Source organism: Heterodontus francisci, chromosome 20, assembly GCF_036365525.1.
Source record: "Heterodontus francisci isolate sHetFra1 chromosome 20, sHetFra1.hap1, whole genome shotgun sequence".
In the NCBI taxonomy this organism is placed as follows: domain Eukaryota; kingdom Metazoa; phylum Chordata; class Chondrichthyes; order Heterodontiformes; family Heterodontidae; genus Heterodontus; species Heterodontus francisci.
In genome coordinates, this window is record NC_090390.1 from 60,049,867 (window position 1) to 60,076,406 (window position 26,540).

General features: G+C 43.5%; 1 protein-coding gene across 4 annotated transcripts in view; it reads left to right on the plus strand.

Annotated features, from left to right (window-relative positions):
- plpp4 (phospholipid phosphatase 4) overlaps positions 1-26,540 on the plus strand; it is a 312,399-nt gene that overhangs the window by 241,388 nt on the left and 44,471 nt on the right. For all 4 annotated transcript variants that reach the window (XM_068053361.1, XM_068053364.1, XM_068053362.1 and 1 more), the window contains exon 6: positions 19,223-19,393. In XM_068053361.1, coding sequence (XP_067909462.1) covers positions 19,223-19,393 — 171 coding nt within the window. The remainder of the gene's footprint in view (positions 1-19,222; positions 19,394-26,540) is intronic.

Below are 26,540 nucleotides of genomic sequence, written 5' to 3' on the forward strand. Positions count from 1 at the left end.
TATTCAACGTTCCAAACCCCTCTCCCACCCCCCATGTCTAATTAATTAATTAATTGCGCTGTTCCCCCAAAAAACATTTCTTCCGATCCTGAATTTCTTGCCCCCCCCTCAAACTTTAGTAACTTTGCCCTTCAACCCCTTCCCACCATCCCCTCAACCAACAGCAAGAGTTTTCCCCTCTTCCCCCCCCCCCCCCCCCCCACATCCCTCCGCCTTGAAAAGGTCAGTCCTCCTCCCCTCCCTACTAATGTGCCGCCTCGGATCTCCAAACGTGAGTTCCGGCAACCGGCTGGAATATCAGCATGGGACGGCCGTCGTGACGAGGCAACTAATTATGCATTCATTAAAATGTATTTAAATTAATTTTCTGTCGCTGAGTGGCGAGGGGCCACTCCGAGGCCCTAGCACTGCCGGTAAAATTGTGGGGGGGGGGTGGTCCTTCCCGGCATTGGGGAGCGTGGCGGGCCTCTCCCGGAAGTATTTCCAGGCTCCCCCCCTACCCAGCCCCACCCCCACCACGACCCCCGATGTCAGGGGGCTGGTAAAATCCAGCCCCTAGAGTACAATGTGCAATTTTGATGTTCTTACCTAAGGAAGGGCAAACATGCCTTAGAGGGAGTGCAATAAAGATTCACCAGACTGGTTTGTGAAATGAAGGGATTGTGCTATGAGGAGAGATTGAATAGATTAGGCCTATATCCCCTGGAGTTTAAAAGAATGAGAAGTGATCAAATTGAAACATATAAAATTCTTAAGGGGCTTGATGGGTAGATCATGAGCAAATGTTTCCCCTGGCTGGGAAATCTAGTACACAGAGTCACAATCTCAGAATAATGGATCAGCCACTTAGGACTGAGATGTGAATCTTTGGAATTCTCTAACCCAGAGAACTGTGGATGTTGTTATTGAATATATTCAAGACAGAGATCAATAGAGTTTTCAGTACTGAGGGAATTATGGGATATGGGGATAGTGTAGAAAGTTGGAGTTGAGATAGTCGATCAGCCATAATCTTACTGAATGGCGGAGCAGGCTTAAAGGGCCAAATGCCTACTCCAGCTCTGATTTCTTACGTTCTAAAATACCAGATGACATTATATTGAGAAACAGAACAAAAGTTCAGACATCCACATAGATGAAGGTGATAAAGTTATAAGATGAATTGAGTGGACAAAGGAATAGTTAGTTTTAAATGTTCTTAATCAATCAAACAGTGACATTTGCAGTTGATCACTTAAGTCATGTTTCTACTGGCACTTGTTTATATTGGATTCAGGAGATTGGTTTCTGTAAACTGCCTTGCAGTGTTTACAAAATCTGGTTTCCCTTTTCTTTATTCATTCACTGGATGTGGGTGTTGCTGGCAAGTTCAGTACTTATTGCCCATCCTTAACTGCCCTTGAGAAGGTGGTGGTGAAGGTACAACCACAGTGCCATTAGGGAGGGAGTTCCAGGACCGTAACCCAGTGACAGTAAGGAATGGCAATATAATTCCAAGTCATGATGGTAAGTGACTCGGAAGGGAACTTGCAGGTGGTGATGTTCCCATGCGCTTGCTGCCCTTGTCCATCTCAGTAGTTGAGGTCGCAGGTTTGGAAGGTACTGTTGAAGAAGCTTTGGTGAGTTGCTGCAGTGTATCTTGTATCTTGTAGATGGTACACACTGCAGCCACTGTGCCGATGATGGATGGAGTGAATGTTTAACATGGTGGATGGGGTGCCAACAAAACAAGCTACTTTGTCATGTATGATGTCAAGTTTCTTGATATTTGAGCTGTACTCATCCAGGCAAGTGGAGATTATTCCATCACACTCTTGATTGTACCTTGCAGATGATGGACAGGCTTTGGGCAGTCAGGCGGTGAGTTATTCATTGCAGAATTCTCAGCCTCTGACCTGCTCTGGTACCACAGTATTTATAGGGCTGGTCCAGTTAAGTTTCTGGGCAATGGTAACCCCAGGATGATGATGATCGTGGATTCGATGAGGGGAATGTCATTGAACGCCAAGGGGAGATGGTTAGACTCTCTCTTATTGGAGATATCAATGCCTGGCACTTGGGTGACACGCATGTTACTTGCCACTTATCAGCCCAAGCCTGAATGATGTCCAGGTCTGTTGCATGCAGGCAGGAGTTACGAATGGAACGGAACACTGTACAATCATTATTGAACACCCCACTTCTGGCCTTATGATGGAGTGAAGGGTCATTGATGAAGTAACCAAAAATAGTTGGGCTTAGGATAATTGCCCTGAGGAACTCCTGCAGTGATATCCTGGAGCTGAGATGATTGACCTTCATTGATCACAATCATCTTTCTTTGCACTGGGTATGACTCCAACCTTGAGAGTTTTCCCAGATTCCCATTGACTTCAGTTTTGCTAGGGCTCCTTGATGCCACATTCAGTCAAATGCTGCCTTGATGTCAAGGGCAGTCACTCTCACCTCACCTCTGGAATTTAGCTGTTTTGTCCATGTTTGGACCAAGGCTCAGTTTTCTATAGATCTGCCACCTGAATTAGGGAGTTGAATTAAGCAATTTCCAAAAAATTGGCCTTTTCTAAAACTTATTAATTCACAGGATGTGGACATTGCTGGCAAGGCAGGCATTTATTGGCCATCCCTATCTTCTTGAACTGCTTAAACCTGTGGCGAAGGTGCTGCCACGATGCTGTTGGAGAGGGAATTCCAGCACTTCGACCCTAATGAGCCTAAATTAGGATCAGTGTAAAAAGTAGCTTTAGTTAGCAATGTACAAATTAACTTTAACGACATTTCTTTAATCTGTCCTAGCGACAGAAGTGGCTGACACCATTTCAAACATACCAGCATGCCATTTTAGTCTGGTTTACCATTGCTTTTTAAAAAACATAAGGTGATTGAAGCAAAAGATTCATTTTCTTTGCTCACAGGCATATTGATGGTTGTTTGTAGAACAAAGTCCGAATGGTCAGACAGTAATTTATTATTAATGATGATAGAAACCTGGTCAACCACAAGACATTTAGTTAAGTTTATTTTAAGGAAAGATTATAGAAGCTTTTAAGGAAAAAAATCAACTGCCATAATCTCCAATGTGCGTGTCTAGCATCATAAATATGGTCTAAACAAGCATCAGTAGCTCAGAGGACGCTTACAGCATCCTGAGCTTCCTGGAGAACAGAGGTAGGTAAAAAGAGAAGAGCCAACCTGCACAGGAGCCTCAGGGTCTCAAACAGCAGTGTGTGGGATCAGGTCAGCTTCTACTTCAAGCGAAATTACTGCAGTGTTTTTTCCCCTGTTTAATATGTTTATTCGTTGCTTGTGAAAGGGTAACAGCAATTTAATTCAATTGGTCCTGCAGATATTTAGATGCAAGGAACAAAAACTCTTCCCTATTTTGCAAATCTGCCACTCTTTGATATGCAGCAATTTAATTAAAAGTGAAACATTTGAATAAATCAGTGTGGTAACTTGCTGTGAAGAGAAAGCTGGATTGTGCCGATGTGGGGATGTCAGTGCTGCACTGTATCTGAGTGAAAGACATTGGGAGTGGAATAGCTCTAGGTGTCATAGGGTTGTATCTTCTAGTATGTATATTTTTTATACAATTATATATGTTTTATATTATGTATTTTCCGTATGCTCCATGTGCTCATCTATTCTACTTCCAATAATTAAATAATAAACATCGGAAACAGCTGAGATGGCTCCAGCTGCAATATATTATTTATTCATAGACTTGGGTTGAGTGAGTTACATAGCTTCAGTTACTCATGGAACTGCAATGCGTTACTATCACAAATTTTCTTTATTTATGTAACTCTGGTCCGAAGAACATAAGTGGACTTATTTATCTACCGGCAGTAGGAGAGGGGAACAGTGTTTAATTACTTACCTGCTTATAATTTCTTTAAAAAAAAAATTACCTGTGAGCAACACCACTGGAGATCCACTAGTAAGTTACATTTCATTAAAAAGAAACCTGACTGCGTACCAAACTAAAGTTGATGGATGTCAAAGGGAAACCCTTTCAGTGGCTGCAATCATATCTGATGCAAAGCAAAATGGTTTTGTTTGTCAGATACCATTCATCGCAGTCCCAGGATGTCGCAGCAGGAGTTCCTCAGAAAAGCATCCATGGCCCAACTAATCTTCACCTGCGTCATCAATAACCTTCGCTCTGTGATAGTTTCAGGACTGTGGCTGCTCGCTGACAATTCCACAGTGTTCAGGCCCATTCACAACTCCTTCGATAATGAAGTAGCTCATGCCAGCCTAGAGCTGCAGTTGGGTAACAGATAGTCTTAGGCTGGCAAATGCAGGCTGCATTTGCACCACATAATGACCATCTCAAACAAGAGAAAGCCCAGCCATAATCTCTTCATTGGCATTACCATTGCTGAGTCCTCGACCATCAACTTTTTAGAGGTCACCGTTGATTAGAAGCAGAAGCCACACAGACGCCATGGTTACAATGGCCAGGCCCAGACTGAGGTACTCTGCAATCCGTGGCTCACTTCCTGACCTGCAAAGCTTCTCCACCATCTACAAGGCACAAATCAGGATTGTGATGGAATACTCACCACTCTCCTTAATGCGTACAGCCACAACAACATCCAGGAAGCTCTACACCATCCAGGACACAGCAGCTTTCTTGATTGGCACCCCAGCTACTAGACTCAATATTTACCCCTTCCATCACCAGCACACTGTGGCTACAGTATGTACAATCTATAGGATGCAAAGCAGTAATGCACCAAGTTTACTTCAACATCATCTCCCAAAACCTCTAGGACCAAGAAGGATAAAAGCAACAATGTTGCCCTCCTAGTCACACATCATTCTGACTTGAACATATATCACTGTTCTTTCACCCCAGGTTGTGGTAGCCTTTTTGAATTGTTACAGGGATGGGCAGTAAACAAGGCCTCTGCAGCATCACACAAAGCCTGCGAACTTAAGATAAGATGATGGTTTCCCAATTAACCCAAAATCTCGCTATATTTAGCACAAAGGAAGATGGTTGTGGTTGTTGGAGGTCAATCATCTCAGCTCTAGGACTTCACTGCAGGAGTTCCTCAGGGTAGTGTCCTAGGCCCAACCATCTTCAGCTGCTTCATCAGTGACCTTCCCTCCAATATAAGGTCAGAAGTGGGGATGTTCGCTGATGATTGCGCAGTGTTCATACCATTCACAACTCCTCAAACACTGAAGCAGTCCATGCTCGCATGCAGAAAGATCTGCACAACATTCAGGCTTGGGCTAAGAAGTAGCAAATAACATTTGTGCCACTCAAGTGCCAGGCAGTGAACATCTCCAACAAGAGAGAATCTAACTATCTCCCCTAATTCCGATGGCATTACCATCATGAATCCTCACCATCAACATCCTGGAGGTCATCATTTACCAGAAACTTAACTGGACCAGCTATGTAAACACGTTGGCTACAAGAGCAGATCAGGAGCTGGGAATTCTCTGGCGAGTAACTCAGCTCTTGACTCCCCAAAGCCTTTCCACCATCTGCAAATCACAAGTCAGGAGCGTGATGGAATACTCTCCACTTGCCAGGATGAGCGCAGATCCAACAACACTCAAGAAGCTTGACACCATCCAGGACAAAATGGCTCGCTTGATCGGCACCCCATCCACTACCTTTCAACATTCACTCCCTCCACCACTGATGCACAGTGGCAGCAGTGTGTACCATCTACAAGAAGCATTGCAGCAACTCACCAAGGCTTCTTTGACAGCACCTTCCAAACCCACGACCTCTACCACCTAGAAGGACAAGGGCAGCACACATATGGGAACACCACCATCAGCAAGATTCCCTCCAAGTCACTCACCATCCTGACTTGTAACTTTATCACCATTCCTTCTTCCTGACTGGGTTAAAATCTTGAAAATCCCTCTCTAACAGTGCTGTGGGTGTACCTATACCACATGAACTGCAGTGGTTCAAGAAGCCGGCTTACCACCACTTTCTCAAGGGCAATTAGGGATAGGCAATAAATGCTGGCATAGCCAGCGATGCTCCCATCCCTTGATGAAGAAAATAAAATCATGCTAACCTCTCCTTTACTGGCTCAACATCTGTTTTTCTTACACTACTGTGAAGTTCCTTGGGACACTAAAGACAATATATAAATGTAAATTGCTGTTGTTGTTCAGCTGCTGAAACCTCCTTTGTTATTTAATCTTTATATCCAGCACTGTCCAGTGCTACACTGCATGCAATAGCACAGGACGTAGACATGTTATATCTTGCATTCTCAAACAGAATCATCCCCATCAGCATTTAGTGCTCCCACTGCACTAGTTCCCATCTATCATTAGATGTTCGACTAAAAAGAGAAACGTGCTGAAGATGCAAGTGTTGCTCACAGATAATGGTTTGGGATTTAACCTACAGGTGGCAATTTTGAGGGAAGTGATTGTACAATTACATGAATTGAGATAACAGAGGAGTTTAAGCAAATATCAAAACTCCAGCATAGAACAGAGTGTATTTATTATGTGATATAGAGCTGGCCAAAAGACTGCAGAAATTCTAAAAAATAAAGCCTAGAGTTATAATAATTCAGTATTTTGTTTTTAGTCTCTTAAGAATATAGAACATAGAACAGTACAGCACAGTACAGGCCCTTCGGCCCACGATGTTGTGCCGAACCTTTAACCTACTCTAAGATCTAAGTAACTACCTACCCTTCATTCTACTATCATCCATGTACCTATCCAAGAGTCGCTTAAATGCCCCTAATGTATCTGCTTCTACTACCACCGCTGGCAGCGCATTCCACGCACCCACCACTCTCTGTGTAAAGAACCTACCTCTGACATCTCCCCGAAACCTTCCTCCAATCACCTTAAAATTATGCCCCCTGGTGATAGCCCTTTCCACCCTGGGAAAAAGTCTCTGACTATCCACTCTATCTATGCCTCTCATCATCTTGTACCCCTCTATCAAGTCACCTCTCATCCTTCGCTCCAATGAGAAAAGCCCAAGCTCCCTCAATCTTTCTTCATAAGACATGCCCTCCAGTCCAGGCGGCATCCTGGTAAATCTCCTCTGCACCCTCTCTAAAGCTTCCACATCCTTCCGATAATGAGGCGACCAGAACTGAACACAATATTCCAAGTGTGGTCGAACCAGGGCCTTATAGAGCTGCAGCATAACCTCGCGGCTCTTAAACTCAATCGCCCTGTTAATGAAAGCCAACACACCATATGTCTTCTTAACAACCCTATCAACTTGGGTGGCAACTTTGAGCGATCTGTGGACATGGACCCCAAGATCCCTCTGTTCCTCCACACTACCAAGAATCCTGTCTTTAAGCCTGTATTCCGCATTCAAATTCGACCTTCCAAAATGAATCACTTCACACTTTTCCAGGTTGAACTCCATCTGCTACTTCTCAGCCCAGCTCTGCATCCTGTCAATGTCCCGTTGCAACCTACAACAGCCTTCCACACTATCCACAACTCCAGCAACCTTCGTGTTATCGACAAACTTGCTAACCCAGCCTTCCACTTCCTCATCCAAGTCATTTATAAAAATCACAAAGAGCAGAGGTCCCAGAACAGATCCTTGTGGAACACCACTGGTCACCGAGCTCCATGCTGAATACTTTCCATCTACTACCACCCTCTGACTTCTATGGGCCAGCCAATTCTGTATCCAGACAGCCAACTTTCCCTATATCCCATGCCTCCTTACTTTCTGAATGAGTCTACCATGAGGAACCTTATCAAACGCCTTGCTAAAATCCATATACACCACATCCACTGCTCTTCCTTCATCAATGTGTTTTGTCACATCGTCAAAGAATTCAATAAGACTTGTGAGGCATGACCTGCCCCTCACAAAGCCATGCTGACTGTCTCTAATCAAACCATGCTTTTCCAAGTAATCATAAATCCTGTCTCTCAGAATCCTCTCCAATAATTTGCCCACTACCGACGTAAGACTGACTGGTCTATAATTCCCAGGGTTATCCCTATTCCCTTTCTTGAACAAGGGAACAACATTTGCCACCCTCCAATCATCTGGTACTACTCCAGTGGACAGTGAAGACGCAAAGATCATCGCCAAAGGCGCAGCAATCTCTTCCCTCGCTTCCCGTAATATCCTTGGGTATATCCCGTCTGGCCCCGGGGACTTATCTGTCCTCATATCATTCAAAATTTCCAGCACATCCTCCCTCTTAACCTCAACCTGTTCAAGCATGTGAGCCTGTTCCACGCTGTCCTCACAAACGACCAGGTTCCTCTCACTAGTGAATACTGAAGCAAAGTATTCATTTAGGACCTCCCCTACCTCCTCCGACTCCAGGCACAAGTTCCCTCCACTATCCCTGATTAGCCCTACCCTCACTCTGGCCATCCTCTTGTTCCTCACATAAGTGTAGAACGCCTTGGGATTTTCCTTAATCCTACCCGCCAAGACTTTTTCATGTCCCCTTCCAGCTCTCCTAAGTCCATTCTTCAGTTCCTTCCTGGCTACCTTGTAACCCTCTAGAGCCCTGTCTGATCCTTGCTTCCTCAACCTTAAGTAAGCTTCCTTCTTCCTCTTGACTAGCTGTTCCACATCTCTTGTCATCCAAGGTTCCTTCACCCTACCATCCCTTCCCTGCCTCATCGGGACAAACCTATCCAGCAGTCGCAGCAAGTGCTCCCTAAACAACCTCCACATTTCTGTCGTGCATTTCCCTGAGAACATCTGTTCCCAATTTATGCTCCCCAGTTCCTGCCTAATAGCATTGTAATTCCCCCTCCCCCAATTAAATATTTTCCCATCCCGTCTGCTCCTGTCCCTCTCCATGACTATAGTAAAGGTCAGGGAGTTGTGATCACTATCGCCGAAATGCTCTCCCACCGAGAGATCTGCCACCTGGCCTGGTTCGTTGCCAAGCACCAAGTCCAACATAGTCTCCCCTCTAGTCGGCCTATCTACATATTGAGTCAGAAAACCTTCCTGGACACACCTGACAAAAACTGCTCCATCCAAACTATTTGCACTAAGGAGGTTCCAATCAATAGTAGGGAAGTTGAAGTCACCCATGACAACAACCCTGTTACTTCTGCACCTTTCCAAAATCTGCCTCCCAATCTGTTCCCCCATGTCTCTGCTGCTATTGGGGGGTCTATAGAAAACTCCCAACAAAGTGACTGCTCCTTTCCTGTTTCTGACTTCCACCCATAATGACTCAGTAGACAAACCCTTCTCGAAGACCTCCCTTTCTGCAGCTGTGATACTATCCCTGATTAACAATGCCACTCCCCCACCTCTTTTACCTCCCCCCCCTATTCCTTTTGAAACATCTAAACCCTGGAACATCCAACATCCATTCCTGCCCCTGTGATATCCACGTCTCCGTAATGGCCACAACATCGTAGCTCCAAGTACTGATCCATGCTCTAAGCTCATCACCCTTATTCCTGACACTTCTTGCCTTAAAATAGACACACTTCAACCCATCATACTGGCTGCAACTTTGCCCTGTCAACTGTCTAACCTTCCTCACAGACTCTCTGCACTCTGTATCTGCCTGTTCAACAGCTACCCCATCCACTGATCCGTGACTCCGGTTCCCATCCCCCTGCCAAACTAGTTTAAACTCTACAGATACACTATTTATCCTGTCTATTTAGACAGTAATATTTGTGATTGCAATGTAGTACACAGCAAAGTCCTCCAGCATGCTGTCGTTTGAAGGTTAGGATCATTTGGCCAGACTTTGGGAGTCAAGGGTTATTGGCATTCTTCCTTACCTGGAGAGTAGGGACACTACAGAATCCCATTTTAACATGTTAAAGTTTTGTAACCTTGAAGTGCAATTTACTTCACTTATGAATTATGAATATGAAGTGCTACTGGATATCAATATTTTGTATTGAAAGATACACTCTGCAAGTCTGCAAGCCACATTCCAACAACACCTCACTGAACACCTTTTACTACATTTCTGGAGAGAATGCAGCTACAAGCTGATCATTTGAGAGGCAATGCTTACCTCATCACTAGCCTAGTCTTTATTTTAGTATTTCCTTTCTTGCTCATCCCAAGTTACAAGTATGCAAACCTACATACCCTTCCTTCTCACTGTGTTGAATTCTTATTCAGGACCTCAGAATTGGAGTTCCTTATCCCCTCCCCACCCACAGTATTCCTTTAAGTCTAGTCTTCTAGATTTTTATCTGTTATCTCCTACAGCCCTAATATTGTTTTGCACTATGGACCTTGACTCTTCAAAAAGGTTTCTTGGATCAAAAATGTCATATAGCGCATGCAGAATATGTACCATCAATACTACGTTCGGCCCTTTAAAAATATAAATGAGGAGACTAGTGCCTATTTAGTGACCACAAAGAATGCCTGCAAAATCATTTGACCTAATTTTGGGCATCCTTGGGGTTTAGGATATTGTTTGCCTAAATTGGACCTCATTGCGCCTGTTTTACACCCATAAAACGGGTGCAACAGGTCCAATTTCTACCTTATTAAATTTATCCCCTGTATGTAAACATACATAGAAATATACTGATAATCTAGCATCTGATCAGGAGCATAATGTGTGAGTCTCAAGTAACGTTCTCAGTCTAACACTACTGACTGATCAAAATCAAATTACCTTGCTGTGACAACTCACTCCGTAGCCTCTAAATTCCCAAATGCTTCTCGTTCCTGACACTTTTTCTCCCTGAGGATTCCTCCAACTGAAGTGGAGCTCCAAATAGCAATATATAAGGACTCTCATTCAGTTTTGAAACGTGTGTTAGATTAAGTTGTTTTGAAGGTTCGTACAATTGACAATAGACATTCACAATTTTGTGTATATTATAAAGTGTAAATTTACAAATTCAAATAAAACTGAGGACCATTCGTGGAAGGAATGCCTGAATTCTTTATTCTTCCTAACTTTTATTGTTAGATTCATTGTCCCATTAACATAGATAATTGAAGATCAGTAATAAATTAATAAATGCATGTAAAAAGGTGAACGGATGCGCCTCTTCCTTGAAGCTGTTTGCACAGATGTCTCTATTTCTAACGATGAAGCCAGGCACCTTCCCTAATGAATGCTTGACAAATCTATAATACATTGCTAATTGTTCACTGAAACCATTATAAATCCCATAGAAGCTGACAAAAGGCATGAATATCAAAGCCCTAGTCGAAACAGCCTTTGTCATATTTCCAGTTAAATCTAGCTGGTCAGATAGATATTTTTGTACTAACTGGCTGGTCCCATCTGGACAAACTAGAGTTGCTCTTCTTCCTCATATATTACTGCTTTCAGCATATCTGAATGTAAGTCTGCAATAGCTCCAACTATAAATGGCTTCCATTGTGTTTTTTTACTGGATTGCATTCTGCTTCCATTTGGCCTAATTGATTTGTGTATATCCAGAACTGTACTTTTACAACCAGTAAGAATTGCCAGTTTTTTAAAAAAGATCTTTGTATTAAAGTTGCAAGTATTCAAGCCTACACTCAAATAAAAACCAATGAGTTCAAATTTTTACTTTTGTCACAAAACATTACAAGTGAGAATGTGTTCTGTTTTTCAATAAATTCTCTATTTCTTCATTACATTCAAAATGATCCTTTTTTATGTCATATATGACCAGAAATACTTCGTAATTTGAAAGCTGCGCAGATAATTCATTGTTCGAAAGACTGAAATTTGACTAAATGTTTCATTTATGGTCTTTATTAATTAGAGTCTATCTTCTACCAAACGTTCTTGCTGCAGATTAGTAAATTAAGGAATATTTAACCTTAAAGTTAATTTTTTTTAAAATGAATTTTCCCCAACATTTTGATCAGATTTTCTCATCCAACTGTACAACTCAGATATCACACACCACACAATTACATACAAATAGCCTTCTTTGGATTGTATTAAAGAGAATACAGCCAAGCAGGCTGCTTGCCTGTACATTCTGGTCCTGCCTTCTAGCAGAAGAGTAGAACTCTTCAAAGCCATGAACATCAACAACCCTAGTCAAAACATTAAATGATTATTGAATATCCTGCCATGATCTGCTAGCAGGAAGTTTAACTCAATGAGTCAAGCAACAGTATCAGTTCGTCATTCACTCCAAGGGAAAGCATCTCACCTCGGTTTGACTTGCCTTTAATATCAGTTCACAATAGATTTAGGCTATAAGGCTAATCCCATCCACCCAGTGGGGAAGCCACTCTTGAAGGGAGCAAGAATTAAAGACAAAGATATAGCTGTCGCTGTTGTGAGTGCAAGCACATAGAATTAGCCCACATTTGCTACTTTTAGTAGCAAAAGTAGATGTAAGTATAAAGTGAAGAATGTCCCAGGACATCTTTGCCCATTCCTTGCCTGCGCCTCTGCCCCTGACCTACTTATTGGAGTCAGGAAAATGTAAATGCTTAGAGCAGGCACTGGGACCATTTGAGGTACAACTGGGGTACCCAACTCAGGTAAGGCAGCGGAAATATGATGCAGTGTAGAATGGCCAAAAACATGTGACAAATATAAGCCCCGATTTTAACCCTGCCCACACTTTGGGAATAGTGGGTGTGGGAGGTTAAAATGGCAGGGGGGCACTACTCTGAGATGTGAGAATTGTGCATAGTCCTAGACCCAGCAGTAAAAGCGAGCAGCCTGTAAGATTTGGGACAGATGAGGTCCAGGTAAGTTCTTTCTTCCTAGAAACACTGGGACACGGGAACAGGAGTAGACTATTCAGCACCTTGAGCCTGTTCCACCATTCTGGTTGATGATTATGGTTGATTTTTGTATTAGCTCTATCTACCTGTCTTGGTTCCATAATTCTTAATATCCTTGCCTAGAAACAACTATCAATCTTAGTTTTGAAATTTCCAATGACTTAGACTTATCAGCTTTTTGAGGGAGATAGTTTCAGATTTCCACTACCCTTCATGCCTACTCCTGCTCCTAATTTGTATGTTTGTATGTTTATAAGAAGTGCTTCCTGACATCACTGCTGAACAGCCCAGCTCTAATATTAAGGTTATGCCCCCTTGTTCTAAACTTTCCGCAGAAGAGGAAATAGGTTCTATCTACCCTATCAACTCCTTTAATCACCTTAAAGCACCTCAATGAGAATCCCCCCTTTAATCTTCTATATTCAAGGGATCACAAACATAGTCTGTGCAAGCTGTCCTCATAATTTAACCCTTTTAGCCTTGGTATCATGCTGGTGAAGATGTGCTGCACCCCCTCCAAAGCCAATACATCCTTCCTGAGCTGCGATGCCTAGATCTGAACACAGAACTCTGAATGACATCTAACTATAACTGTAACATAACTTCCATTCCTTTGTATTCCAGTCCCCATGAGATAAAGGCCAAAATTCTATCAGCCTTTTTAATTTTATTTTTTTGCAGCTGTCCACTAGCTTTTAGTCGTTTCTGCACATGGACTCCTAAATCCCTCTCTGCTCCTCCACAGTTCCTAGCTTCTCACCATTGCTGATGTTGTCAAAGTTCATTGTGGGCCAAGAGGAGCAGAAGTGCATTTCCTGATCCAACAAGGGCCGCCTACTTTTTTTATATATTGGATTTTAAATTTGCCAACTTGCCTGATGCAATCAATTGGTCAAAGCAGGCCTTTGAAAATATAACCACCTGCCTGCCTACCACCACAGCCCATAACAACACTAGATGCCAGGAATGCAGTGCAATTCTTTAGTGCCCATGTTGCTAAGCCACAGATGACAGGAAAGACCTTCTGTGAATTCACCCTATCCTTTGCATTGTATTCATATCTGCCCACTACTTTGTGGATAAATATCACTGTCTAGAATAAGGTGAATTCAATCAGTCCAACATCAAGCAGTTGATCATTTAATTGGAATAACAATGTACAAATAAGACAGCATTGTGGCTTTTTTGTAGATATGTCACACACCAAAAATCCAATTGCACATGGGTGATCATTAACAAAAATTACTTTGAAACATTTCTGTCCTCGAACTGAAACTTAATTGCTGCAGTTCCATTTTTCCTCTGCTTCAAAAGCTACTTACAATGAGGGACAGTATAAATAATGCAACGCTGCTGCTTAAGATGTTCATATATCCTCACTAGCAAATCTGTCACAGAGTTTCTATGAAACATTAGGTATGTATCTGGAAGATATGTTTTGGTGCACTGAACTGCAACATTCTAATTAATGATGTAGTGGCCTTTTCCATTGATATCCTAGATGCAGGAGGCTCTTCATTTGATCATGATTTCTGTTATGGACAGGTGGGAAATTTTCTGGCTGGTTTCCAGTCATCACCTCCCTACTGACCACAGATAGTATTTTGTTTAGTGTCTCAGCCCCTGTGTTTTGTTGGCCAAATAAACAGTGACAGGTTTTCTTGTGAGTTTAAAACAGAAGATTAAGTATTTATTGAATAATAATCACACAAAATATTTGCAACACCACCCATGCACACACTCAGTCTCTCATGCACACTCAAGAAAAGATATCGAGAGGGTAAAGGGTAAGAGGCGTTAAGAGCTCAGGGTGTAAAAGTCTGTTGTTTTCAGGACAAAACTGTGGGATTCTCTTGGAAGGTAAGTTTTAAAATTGCAAGCCTGTTTGATGATTGCCTTCCGCTTTCTGGATTGAAGTCTCCTGGTAGTCAACACTTCAGTTTGAAGATGGTGCTGGTATTTCTTTGCTCAATTTTCACAGTTGGAGGAGTTGTTCAAAAAGACACTCTATTATTTCTCTGCTGCAGTTGGTTGCAACTCGTCTCAGCAGGGTTCAACTATCTTAGCTGGAATTGATCTCTCTCAGCCTTGTGCTGGAATTAAAGATGGTTTTCGATATTCTCTCTGTGGCAGGAGGTCTCAGACTGACGTTCTGATGACTTGATGACTGATGATTTCATGACTTCCTTTGTTGACCAAAAAGGTTACCTTTATAGGTATATTCATAAAGTGTTAGTTTCGCCGATGTGACTTTAGGTTTTCGGTTCCTGAGGAGCTATGCAATGCCTTCTGATCTCAGCCCATTTTGATAAGATGAGGGATGTTCACACTTTGTTTTAATGATTGTAGCTGGAGATGGAACACCTGCCAGTGCCTTTGTTTTAGCTCACATTGTGGATAGCTCACATTCATGTATGATGAGCTGTTTATCCTCAATGCAGACAGAGTTAATGAGTTTCAGTTCCAGCAGACATGGATGTGTACTTCAGTGCAGGAGGAGGTATATGCCATGTGACTTAGTCCTCCAAGTGTACCAGTCTTTTTAAACTGTTCTATTTTTTATAACACTTCGGTTTATTTTATTTCCATCGCTGCACTTCCGTGAGTATGACACTTCATTTTGGTACAGAGAAAGCTAATAGTGATTTAAAGACCGTATGGTTGCTTAATTCTAACTAATGGGCACACAGCAATTTATTTTCAACTAAAGCAATAGGTTAGTGCACAAATTTACACAAAGACCTTTTAATATTGCTCTAAAGTACCAACATTTTCTGAGGTAGTCCAGTACTATCATGAATGTTGTACAAATGTACTGTGCAATGGAAGGTAGGACATGTAATACTTTAACATATACTTGCAGGCACCCAACAAAAAGAGAAAATATATTGGTTAAATCATCCTGTGCTGCATTTCTATACCTCATCATTCAGTTACAGAGAAGTGTTGGCAGATCCTCAAAGCACAGATTACCTGTTCACACACACAGCTGAGAAACAGCATAGGCCAAAGAGGAACTTTGAAGTACTTTGCCTCGACAGAACCACCATATTTTTAAGCTGTACCGAATAAATATTTGATAAAACTTGAAACAAAAGAATTCTGGAGACGAGGGGCTGGATTTTGTATTTCTCCCGCCGGGAGCAGCGGCGGGTGCAGAACATGGTAGCCATCCCCCACAGGACCCAGCCGTTGCGCCGACACATTTATGCGGCAGGTGGCCATTTAGCATATTCTGCCAGCCAACCCCTCTACCAATCACGTGGCGAGGGCGACCTTGGCGACGCCATTCACAGTGTCACCTGTTGAAGTAGCAGGTGCTGGCATCATTTTTAAAAGGCTGCCAGCCCTGCAAACAGTTCACCACAACGCAGAGTTCATCCCTTCCCCCCACCCATCAGAGTGCAGAGTTCACACCTTCCCCACCCCCCCACCCATCAGCGTGCAGAGTTCACCCCGTGCCCCCACCCATCAGAGTGCAGAGTTCACCCCTTGCCCCCACCCATCAGAGATCAGAATTCACCCCTTGTCCCCACCCATCAGACTGCAGAGTTCACCCCTTCCCCCCCCACCCATCAGAGTGCAGAGTTCATCCCTTCCCCCCACCCATCAGAGTGCAGAGCTCACCCCATCCACCCCCACCCATCAGAGTGCAGAGTTCACGCCTCCCCCCAACCATCAGAGTGCAGAGTTCACCCCTTTGCCCCACCCATCAGACTGCAGAGATCACCACTTCCCCCCACCCATCAGAGTGCAGAGTTCACCACTTCTCCCCTCCTATCAGAGTGCAGAGTTCACCCCTTCCCCCCACCCATCAGAGTGCAGAGTTCACCCCTTCCCCCCATCCATCAGACTGCAGAGTTCACCCCTTCCCCCCCCCCACCCATCAGAGTGCAGAGTTCACCCCTTCCCCCCACCCATCGGACTGCAGAGTTCACCCCTTCCCCCCCCCACCCATCAGAGTGCAGAGTTCACCCCTTCCCCCCTCCCATCAGACTGCAGAGATCACCCCTTCCCCCCACCCATCAGACTGCAGAGTTCACCCCTTCCCCGCCCCACCCATCAGAGTGCAGAGTTCACCCCTTCCCCCCTCCCATCAGACTGCAGAGATCACCCCTTCCCCCCCACCCATCAGAGTGCAGAGTTTACCACTTCCCCCCACCCATCAGAGTGCAGAGTTTACCACTTCCCCCCACCCATCAGAGTGCAGAGTTCACCCATTCCCCCCACCCATCAGAGTGCATAGTTCACCCCTTCCCCCCTCCTATCAGAGTGCAGAGTTCACCCCTTTCCCCCACCCATCAGAGTGCATAGTTCACCCCTTCCCCCCCACCCATCAAAGTGCAGAGTTCACCCCTTCCCCCCACCTATCAGAGTGCAGAGTTCACCCCTTCCCCCCACCCATCAGAGTGCATAGTTCACCCCTTCCCCCCACCCATCAGAGTGCATAGTTAACCCCTTCCCCCTCCTATCAGAGTGCAGAGTTCACCCCTTCCCCCCACCCATCAGAGTGCAGAGTTCACCCCTTCCCCCTCCTATCAGAGTGCAGAGTTCACCCCTTCCCCCCACCCATCAGAGTGCATAGTTCACCCCTTCCCCCCACCCATCAGAGTGCAGAGTTCACCCCTTCCCCACCTTGCTGGTACCAGCTTTCTTGGGACGGGAAAGTGAAAGCGCCTGAGTGCCGCTCGTCGTACTGAGGATCGGGAACTGAAGGTAAGATCTCTGCGGTTTATTTTTTAATTCATGCAAATACGTTATTTAAATATGCTAAGTCAGGTCTTTCGCAATGCAGCGGAGGGGCCACTTCAGAGTTTCCCCGCCATCAGGAAGATTGGACCCGACAATCCCCGCGTTGGGTTCCATGGCGGCTGCTGCCTCTCTGATTTTCCGGAGCACCCTCTGCCACGGAACCCGGCGTCGAGCTGGGAACAAAATCCAGCCCTTGTATGCTGATATAACATTAATGATTCTCTTATTTTTCCGTCTGTTTCTTCACCTTTTCACTGTTATGTCAAAAGTTGAAAGTGTTATTGATTGATGTTTTATTCTTTTCAGCCTTACAAGGTAAGGGAACAATGCTGGGAAATGTAATACATTTCCAATACAACCAAATCTAACTTTATTACTTCGAGAGGAATGCACTGTGCCATTATGCAATAGCAAAAACACTGCAAGATTAAGATTTTCTTGTATGTCATAGAGTTCTAGAGTACCAGTGCAAATTATCCATTACTAGTTGTGGTATCGGGAGAGGGATTATTTCAGATAAAAATGTGGTGTAAAACATTTTTATTTAATGAATTGCAGGGGCTATGCTTCCAAAAAATAGAATACAGCTAGCTAGTGTATCTATTCAAGTCAATATTTCCTTTATTTATAATTCAAAAACAATTTCTAACAAGACTGCGATGGCATTTTATAATTTTTGTAATTTCGTAGGCATGATAAACTTAAAATGCAGTATCCTCATAACAGAGCAGGTAACTCGGCTGCTGTGTACCACTGTGAGGCAGGTTTGAACTGGAAATTCTCCACACTCAGTTCTTGATCACAGTTGGAACTATAATGAGAAGGACAGATGCATCCCTGAAAAATGAAGGGAAAATGAAATGAAGAGTTCAAAGTGACTCAACATGAGCTTACAGTTTTGAATGCATTGTTATACTGTGTGGACAGCCTAAGAGAGAGTAAACAATATTTGAAGTTAAAGGCCTTTGTAGATGGACTCGTTTTGGACTGCCAATTATCATTGAACTTTATGAATGTGTAAGGAGATTGGTATGGCATCCTAATATGGTGCAGGACAGAGAACGAAGGGATGGTTCATACTTGCGGTTAACTCACTGCTGAATTCCTGATCTGTCAGGTCACTGTTTCCCCAAAGTGAGAAAATAAATTCCAAGGGCAGAAGCCAACTTGAACTGTACTTATGCTTATCATAGTGTTCAGCCAGTGTTCAGCATAGGCCGATACCTGGAGCAGATTCCCAGCTCATCCCTGTGGTCAAGGAATGTTCCACTCTAATCATTGATACAGCTTGGGACAATGCTACAGATCTGAACAAGGTGTGTCTCTCCAAAAATGCATTTCAATCTCATGGTACACCATTTGAGTAGGCCTTCACAGCACAACTATAATGAGGCAAGCAGATACATTAGTGCAGATTGCTCTAAAGTAGCAACAATATGGGTTTCAGTTAGGAGAATTTAGTCAATTCTTGACCTTTGCCACTATTGGGGCACTGAGCAGAAATGATGTACTGAATTGTAGAAGCAAAAATTGACAGCCAGCTGTCTCCTCTCTAGTCACACTTTCTCCAAGCTGACTGTGGAGCAGCATTGATGGTGAAGTCCATTGTTGAGACTTGCCCTCTTGTCCCAACCTTGTCTGAAAAAGAGGAAAATAAGAGCACATAAATAGACTTTTAAATTAAAAATGATTTTCATTATAATTGCTGCATGACCCAAAAGTATGGATGAATTATATAAGATCCGAATCATTAAAAAAAAAAGTTCTTCCTTGTTCTAGTTGCTTTTTCAGGTCTGGGTTTTACCACCTTCTATTTAGCTGGAAAGTTGCACTGCTTCACGGATATTGGTCAAGGAAAAAGCTGGAGACTGTGTGCTGCTATCCTCCCTCTGTATTGTGCTGTGATGATAGCCTTGTCGCGGACGTGTGATTACAAGCATCACTGGCAAGGTGAGCTGTACTGGTTGTCAAACTTCCCATGCCAAAATGTTGCTTTTTAGGGTCTTGCAGGCGACAAACGGCTGGGCCCCGGTGAGGCAAGGGGTGTTGGTTCGGGGGGTAGGGTTGGGTGGGGAAAGGGTTGTGCTTTGGGGGTGGTTGGGGCTTAGGGTGTGACCCTCCATGGGGCACAGGATGCCTGATCAGGAGGGTCCCCCACCAGCCCGAAAGAAGGCCGCCTGATTTTATCAGGCAGGGCTGTTGGGGCCTTTGCCATTCGGCTGCTGAGGGCAAAATACCCACGGTGGCAGGAGGAGGCCCTTAAGTGGTGGTTACTTGGCCATTTAACAGCCTTGATTGACCTGAGACGGGCAAGTCATTTCTCGCCACCACCGCCCCACGTGAAATTGCAGCGGGGGCAGGAGGGGGTTGGGAACGGCCACCACCCACCCCACTCCCTCCCACTCAATTTTATGCCCCCGCCCCGCCACCAGCCTGCTCGTTGGGTGGCTGTAAAATTCTGGCCTATATTTACGAATCAAGTTTAATAGCTGGTTTATGAAGTCTTACTGATCTCCTTACGGGTTTTGGTGTAGAGTCTGGTTTTGGACTGTTTGGTTTTGGTTCAATATTTAAAGAAGATCTTGTTTCTTTCTTAGAAATTGGTACTTCAGACACTGAAGTTTGAACTGTTCCAAACTCTGAAAACTGTTTCAAAGATCAGAGGCTAGGAATCCTGCAGTGAGTAACTCACCTCCTGACTCCCCAAAGCCTGTCCACCATCTACAAGGCACAAGTCAGGAGTGTGATGTAATACTCTCCACTTGCCTGGATGGGTGCAGCTCCAACAACACTCAAGAAGCTCGACACCATTCAGGACAAAGCAGCCCGCTTGATTGGCACCCCATCCACAAACATTCACTCCCTCCACCACCGACACATGGTGGCAGCAGTTTGTATCATCTGCAAGATGCACTGCAGCAATGCACCAAGGCTCCTTAGACAGCACCTTCCAAACCCGCGACCTCTACCAACTAGAAGGACAAGGGCAGCAAATGCATGGGAACATCACCACCTGCAAGTTCCCCTCCAAGTCACACACCATCTTGACTTGGAACTATATCGCGTTCCTTCACTGTCGCTGAGTCAAAATCCTGGAACTCCCTTCCTAACAGCACTGTTGGTGTACCTACATCACATGGACTGCAGCAGTTCAAGAAGGCAGCTCATCACCACTTCTCAAAGGCAAATAGGGATGGGCAATAAATGCTGGCCTGGCCAGTGATGCCCACATGCCAGGAACAAAGGAAAAAAGACTCTGACATGAGCTCATGATCAAGCGGATCGTGCTCATGTTTTGGTTCATCCCTTGCCGGGATCATGTGATCACCATGGACATTTCTCACTTTACCATCAATCCCAATCAAGTATCTTTTGGCTCCACATACTTCTACTATTTTTCCCCACATTCCACTTGTGTGACTTGTGATAGGGACTCAAAACTCTCTTTTGTTTGTGTCAAACTGACATTTCTGACTGAATTATTCGCATTCAACTTTAGCAATCAAGTCAGGTCAGACTGGATTCAAACGTGTCCTTAACCTTCTCTTCATCAAAAGCTCAGTAGGTGTATACCCTGTAATGGAGTGTGGAGTTTTTTTATACTTCAGCAGAAACATAGACAATCACTGTTTCATATTGAAATTTGAACATCCATGCAGCACTTATTTCCTGAGTATATCTTTAACTGTCCGAACGGATCTTTCAGCTGCTCCTTTGGTGCTGGATGATAAGCAGGAGTGAGAGTATGTTTGATACCATTTTGCTTCATGAAATTTTGGAACAGAGCAGAACGAAATTGAGGACCATTATCTGGGACAAGCTCCTCTTGTAGTCCGTGACAAGCAAAAATAGAGCTAAATTCATCTATTGTCCGTTCAGTATTGATGTTTTGACTCATGCTTTACTTCGTTCCACTTCGAGTGGCTATCAGTGAGTGCTAAGAAATTGTCATTTTCCTTCCCGCAAAAGTCTTTGTGAACTCTTTGAAATTGTCAAGTCGACCATGACCACCATTGCAAAAGAGTTTTAGGTGACTTATTTCTACAGTTTTCGCAGATAGTATATTTACCAAGCAAAGATTCTAGGTTACCAGGCCAATAAATAAAGCCTGTTGCTATGGATTTCATACTGAGTATTCCTATATGTTTAGTACAGAGCTCTGCCAGAATCCTATTTCTCAAAGAACGAGGTACTACCACGCTATGACCCTGCTTAGTGCAGCCCTGTTCACACGACAACTCATTGCAACGATTGTGGAATAGTTTCAGTTTCTCATCTATACACTGGTCAAATTCTGTACATCCATTCAATGTCTGTTCGTAGACTCTTTTCAACACTGACTCTTTGAGTTTCAGTTGCAGTGATTGGAAAGTCATCTACGACCCCGACTGTTAAGACAGCACCTTTACAGGCTACTTCTGAGTCTTCACGTGGCAAACACGACAATGTGTCAGCAAGTGGCATTCCCTTTTGAACTGCGATGTTTTGGTCATACTGTGAGTCAAGTACAGCATGCCACTGTATCCTTGATGCTGCCATCGTCAGTATTGCAGACTTTGGTCCGAGACTACTTATTAGGCATTTATGATCTGTTACTAGCATAAAGTTTCTCCCCAACAAAAACTGGTGAAACTTTTTGATTTCAAAGATAATTCCAAGTGCTTCCTTTTCTATCTGTGCATAGTTGCGTTCACACTTGGTCAGGGTATGTGATGCAAATTCTATGGCTTCTCTTGACCATCATCCATGACATGACTGATCACTGCTCCAAGTCCATAGTTTGAAGCATCACATGCTAGCTTCAGATCACAATGTGTCATAATGAACGGGTAGTGCATCACTGATCAAGCTTCTCTTACATGCATCATAAGCATCTTGTTGTGCTTTAGACCATTCCCATTTCACATCTTTCTTCAACAACGCATGCAGTGGAGCTAACACCATTGCAAGCTCAGGGCAAAATTGCCAGTAGTATTGGACCATGCCTAGAAAAGTTCTAGGCTCAGACACATCTTTTGACCTTGGACATTGACTATAGCCTCTAATTCTCTTTCACTGGCTCTAGCCCTTTTTCATTGATTTGCAAGCCAAGGTACAGTACCTCAGATTGCACAAAAGCACTCTTGCTCCTTTTCAGCTTCAAATTGTGATCATTGAGTGTCTTTAATACTTCATCCAACACTTGAAGATTCTCTTCCTCCATTGCAGTCGCGATCAACACATCATCCTTATTACACAAGCAATGTGGCACTCCTTGCAAAATCTTATCCATTATAGCTTGGAAGATTTTTTGGAGAAGACTTCACAAATATACCAGTTTCATGTAGAAATATAACTTCATGTGTATGTTTATTGTGAGATACTGCTGACTCTTTCTATCTGCATTGAGCTGTGCATAAGCATGGGACAAATCCAAATTCATGAACAGCTTGAATCCCGCTAACTCCGCATACAAATCTTAAGAAGTCAGGAGTGGATACTGCTCATCATCTACTGCCTGGGTGATTGTGACTTTGTTGACCTGCATCATCTCATAGTTCTGTCTGACTTGGGCACTACTACAACTGGAGTTGCCCAATCACTGTGATCAGTTTTCACTGGCACATCATTCCTCTCTAGTTTCTTTAGTTCCTCTTCAGCCTTGAAAACATAAAGGAATCAGCCTAGCCTTGTAGTATACTGGTTTTGCATCAGGCCTGATTTGAATGTGCACTTTCACACCAATTATACTTTCATAGCTGTCCTGGAAAATGTTGCTGTAACTATTCAATAGCTGATCAAGCTTCTTGGTCGTCTCAAATTGGAAAACATGCTTCCAGTCTAAGTTCAGTTTACAAAGCCAGTCTTTTCCCATTAACATTGATTGGTTGACATATCTTGCTATAACAATGGGTAACTTGAGGGACTTGCCCTTATATTGGACATTGCACTCCACTTGTCTGCGCGTTGCTAACACCTCAGCAGTGTAGGTTTTCAACTGAACTGTGCTCTCAGTTTAGAGGTACGTCATTGAATTTGCTCATTTGCCTCTCTACTCATAATGGAATGATCTGCAGCCATATCAACACACATGTTGATGTAGTGTTGATTTACAACACTTTTGTACAAAAGTCCCTGCCATTTGAGTGATTGCTAGTGGCATAAATGCTGTATAGTCCTTGCTCCTCTTTGCTTAGGCACTCTGGATTAACTTCAAGATTGTGAACTCCACCCTAGTGACATCACTGTTTTCCATTACCACTGCTTTGGCCGTTGCTTGGCAAGCTGCTGCATTATGGCCTACCTTTTGGCAATTAAAGCATTTGGCATTTCTGTACTGACATGCCTGTGCCTAGCGGTTGCCCTTACAGTGATAACAAGTCACTAAACAACTATCACCAGCACTCTTTTGACTAGGTCTCTCCACGTCAGGCTTGGCAGAAGCCTTGTGACAGTGGGCAGAAGCTGTACTGGCCACTGGCAGAGGATGAAATTCCCGAGCATTCCTTGATGCTATCTCTGCAGCAATCTTACATGCTAGCTCAAATGTAAGATTTTGTGTGTTTCCTAACTTCAATTGGATTCTTTCATCCACCAATCCACATACAAATTTTATTTGTAATGCATGGTCTAAGAATGTACCAAAGTTGCAATGTATTGAGAAATTCTTCAGTGCCACAATGTACTCTCTAAGTCTTTCACTACTTTTCTGATTTCTAGTTCCAAATTTGTAGCTTTCCGCTATCTCTTGTGGCTTAGGGTTGAAATGTTCCTCCAACTTGGTGGTAATTATTTTGAATGACATGTCTTTTGCCTTGTTGGGAACAAGAAGGTTTGTTAGCGTACCAGACACTTTTGGGCCAATTTCCATTGGCAAAATTGCTTTCTTGTGCTCAAGAACTGCCTTATTCTGATCCTTGAGCTCTTCACTTTCCCTTCAAGTTCCAAAATGTTATTAGCTCTGAAAAACATGCCTATTCTTTCAATATATGAACTGAATGGTTCTTGAGCCTTCTCATATAATCCTAGCCTTCCAATGTATCCCGTGAGCACAACCATATTACCCTGTTTGCAAGTTTACAGTAACCCAGAAAACCCTTTACTGCGGCTGTCATAACAGTGATACTTAAAATCAATCTAGTTGGTGGTTGAAAATATTCTCTTACCTAAATGAGTACTTTGAATCCGATGGACACTTGGACCCTGTGGCATCCCATTCAACCAAGGAAACAGTTTGTGGCTCAGGTTTCGCACAAACCAGCCAAAATCTCCGCCATCCAAGCAGGTAGGTCATCAGAAGCTGACTGATCTTGTTCACTTCAATCCAGATCAATGACCTTTTGTCCAAGTTCTGTCCAACGTGTTCACTACTGAGTTTCAGATTCTGTTGATAAGTAAAGTGCTGTCTCAGGATCATTAAGATTTACTTTATTTATTTAGAGATACAGCACTGAAACAGGCCCTTCGGCCCGAGCCTGTGCCGACCAACAACCACCCATTTATACTAACCCTACAGTAATCCCATATTCCCTACTACCTAACTACGCTAGGGGCAATTTACAACAGCCAATTTACCTATCACCTGCAAGTCTGTGGGAGGAAACCGGAGCACCCAGCAAAAACCCACACAGTCACAGGGAGAACTTGCAAACTCTGCACAGGCAGTACCCAGAATCGAACCCGGGTCCCTGGAGCTGTGAGGCTGCAGTGCTAACCACTGCGCCGTGATGTTACAATAAGATGAAAATGAAATGCCAAACTGTATGCACAGGCAGCACAAGTACTGACCACTCTCAGCATGACTCTACTCACTGTTGGGAAACTTGAAATGAGCATTTGTATCTGTCGTTTGCACAACTTGAATATTATGTTTTCAGAAGCTAGCATTATTTTAATGCTGTAGAATTAATATATCAGAGTCTTGACCCTATCAAAATTTACAGCTTGGTTATACGGAATCCTGTTATCAGAATCTGTTCTTGCTTTGTCTCTGGTTTGTGCTCATTATATTGGTGCCAATTTCATGGGAAACCAATTGGAAATGATCACCCATCCTGGGATTTGTTGACTCTGCTGAATATTATACTGCATGATGGAATGAAGATTTCAGAATCACTGAATTCGTCAATTCACAAATGGAGTTCCACCTTTGCTAACATTATTTGACATATCAGTTGCAAACCACATGCAAACCGTATGTTGTCTGTGTGGCTGATCATGTAAGACTATTTATTTCCTTCAATGATAGAGTATAATTCCAGATCAAAACTCCCTGATACTCACATCTCACTGGATGGAAACTCTGGGGCTAACACTCCTCATGTGAGACCAGCAGAACCGTCACAAAATAGCAGTTGAGCAGGGTCTTCACCATTTTTGGAAGTTCCTATTTGCCTTATTAATCCTCTAACTGCCCCTTAGAAGGCAAATGGCAGCAAATGGCATGACCAGAGCCAGAGGTGGGGACTTCCTCTGCAAGGGGGTCCCCTTCCTTAGTTTCTGAAGTCCAGTGCATCGAGAAAGGCGAGGTATCCCGAAAGAGAAATAGAGGCCCCACTGGTGTGGTATAGGCCAAGAAAGAAATAAAAATAATTTTTATTCCCTCCCTTACATATTGGGTTGAGAGGGACAGGGCCGGGGATCGTGGCTGGGAGCGGCGATGGTGTGGGAGGACGGTGGAGGGGGATACACGTAAGTGGTGTTTATGCTCATCTGTCCATATTAAATCAACCATTGATCTCACAAAACCTGGTAGGTTTTTTGTGGATTTTTGGCCCCTTTCTTTTCATAACACACCCTTCGTCACAAATAGAAACTGGAAAATAAACCAGCCCCTTTTTTTTAATTGAACAAAGTGAAGTCGCAAGGATGTGGAGAATAACAGGTAAAGTAATGAATCAGTAATTCGAACTAGTCTTTTCTGTTTCCAAATGTTGATGGACCTGTTGTGTATTTTAACATTTTATGCTTTTTGTGTGGATTTCCTGTTTTTTTCCCCCTTTCCTCTCCACAGTTCTTGAATAAGTTGCCTCCAGATCTGTGCACATCTTTGTAACTCTCTAATTGAATTTCTCCAATCAGGTTTCCACCCCTCCCATAGCAATCGACCCTTACTAAG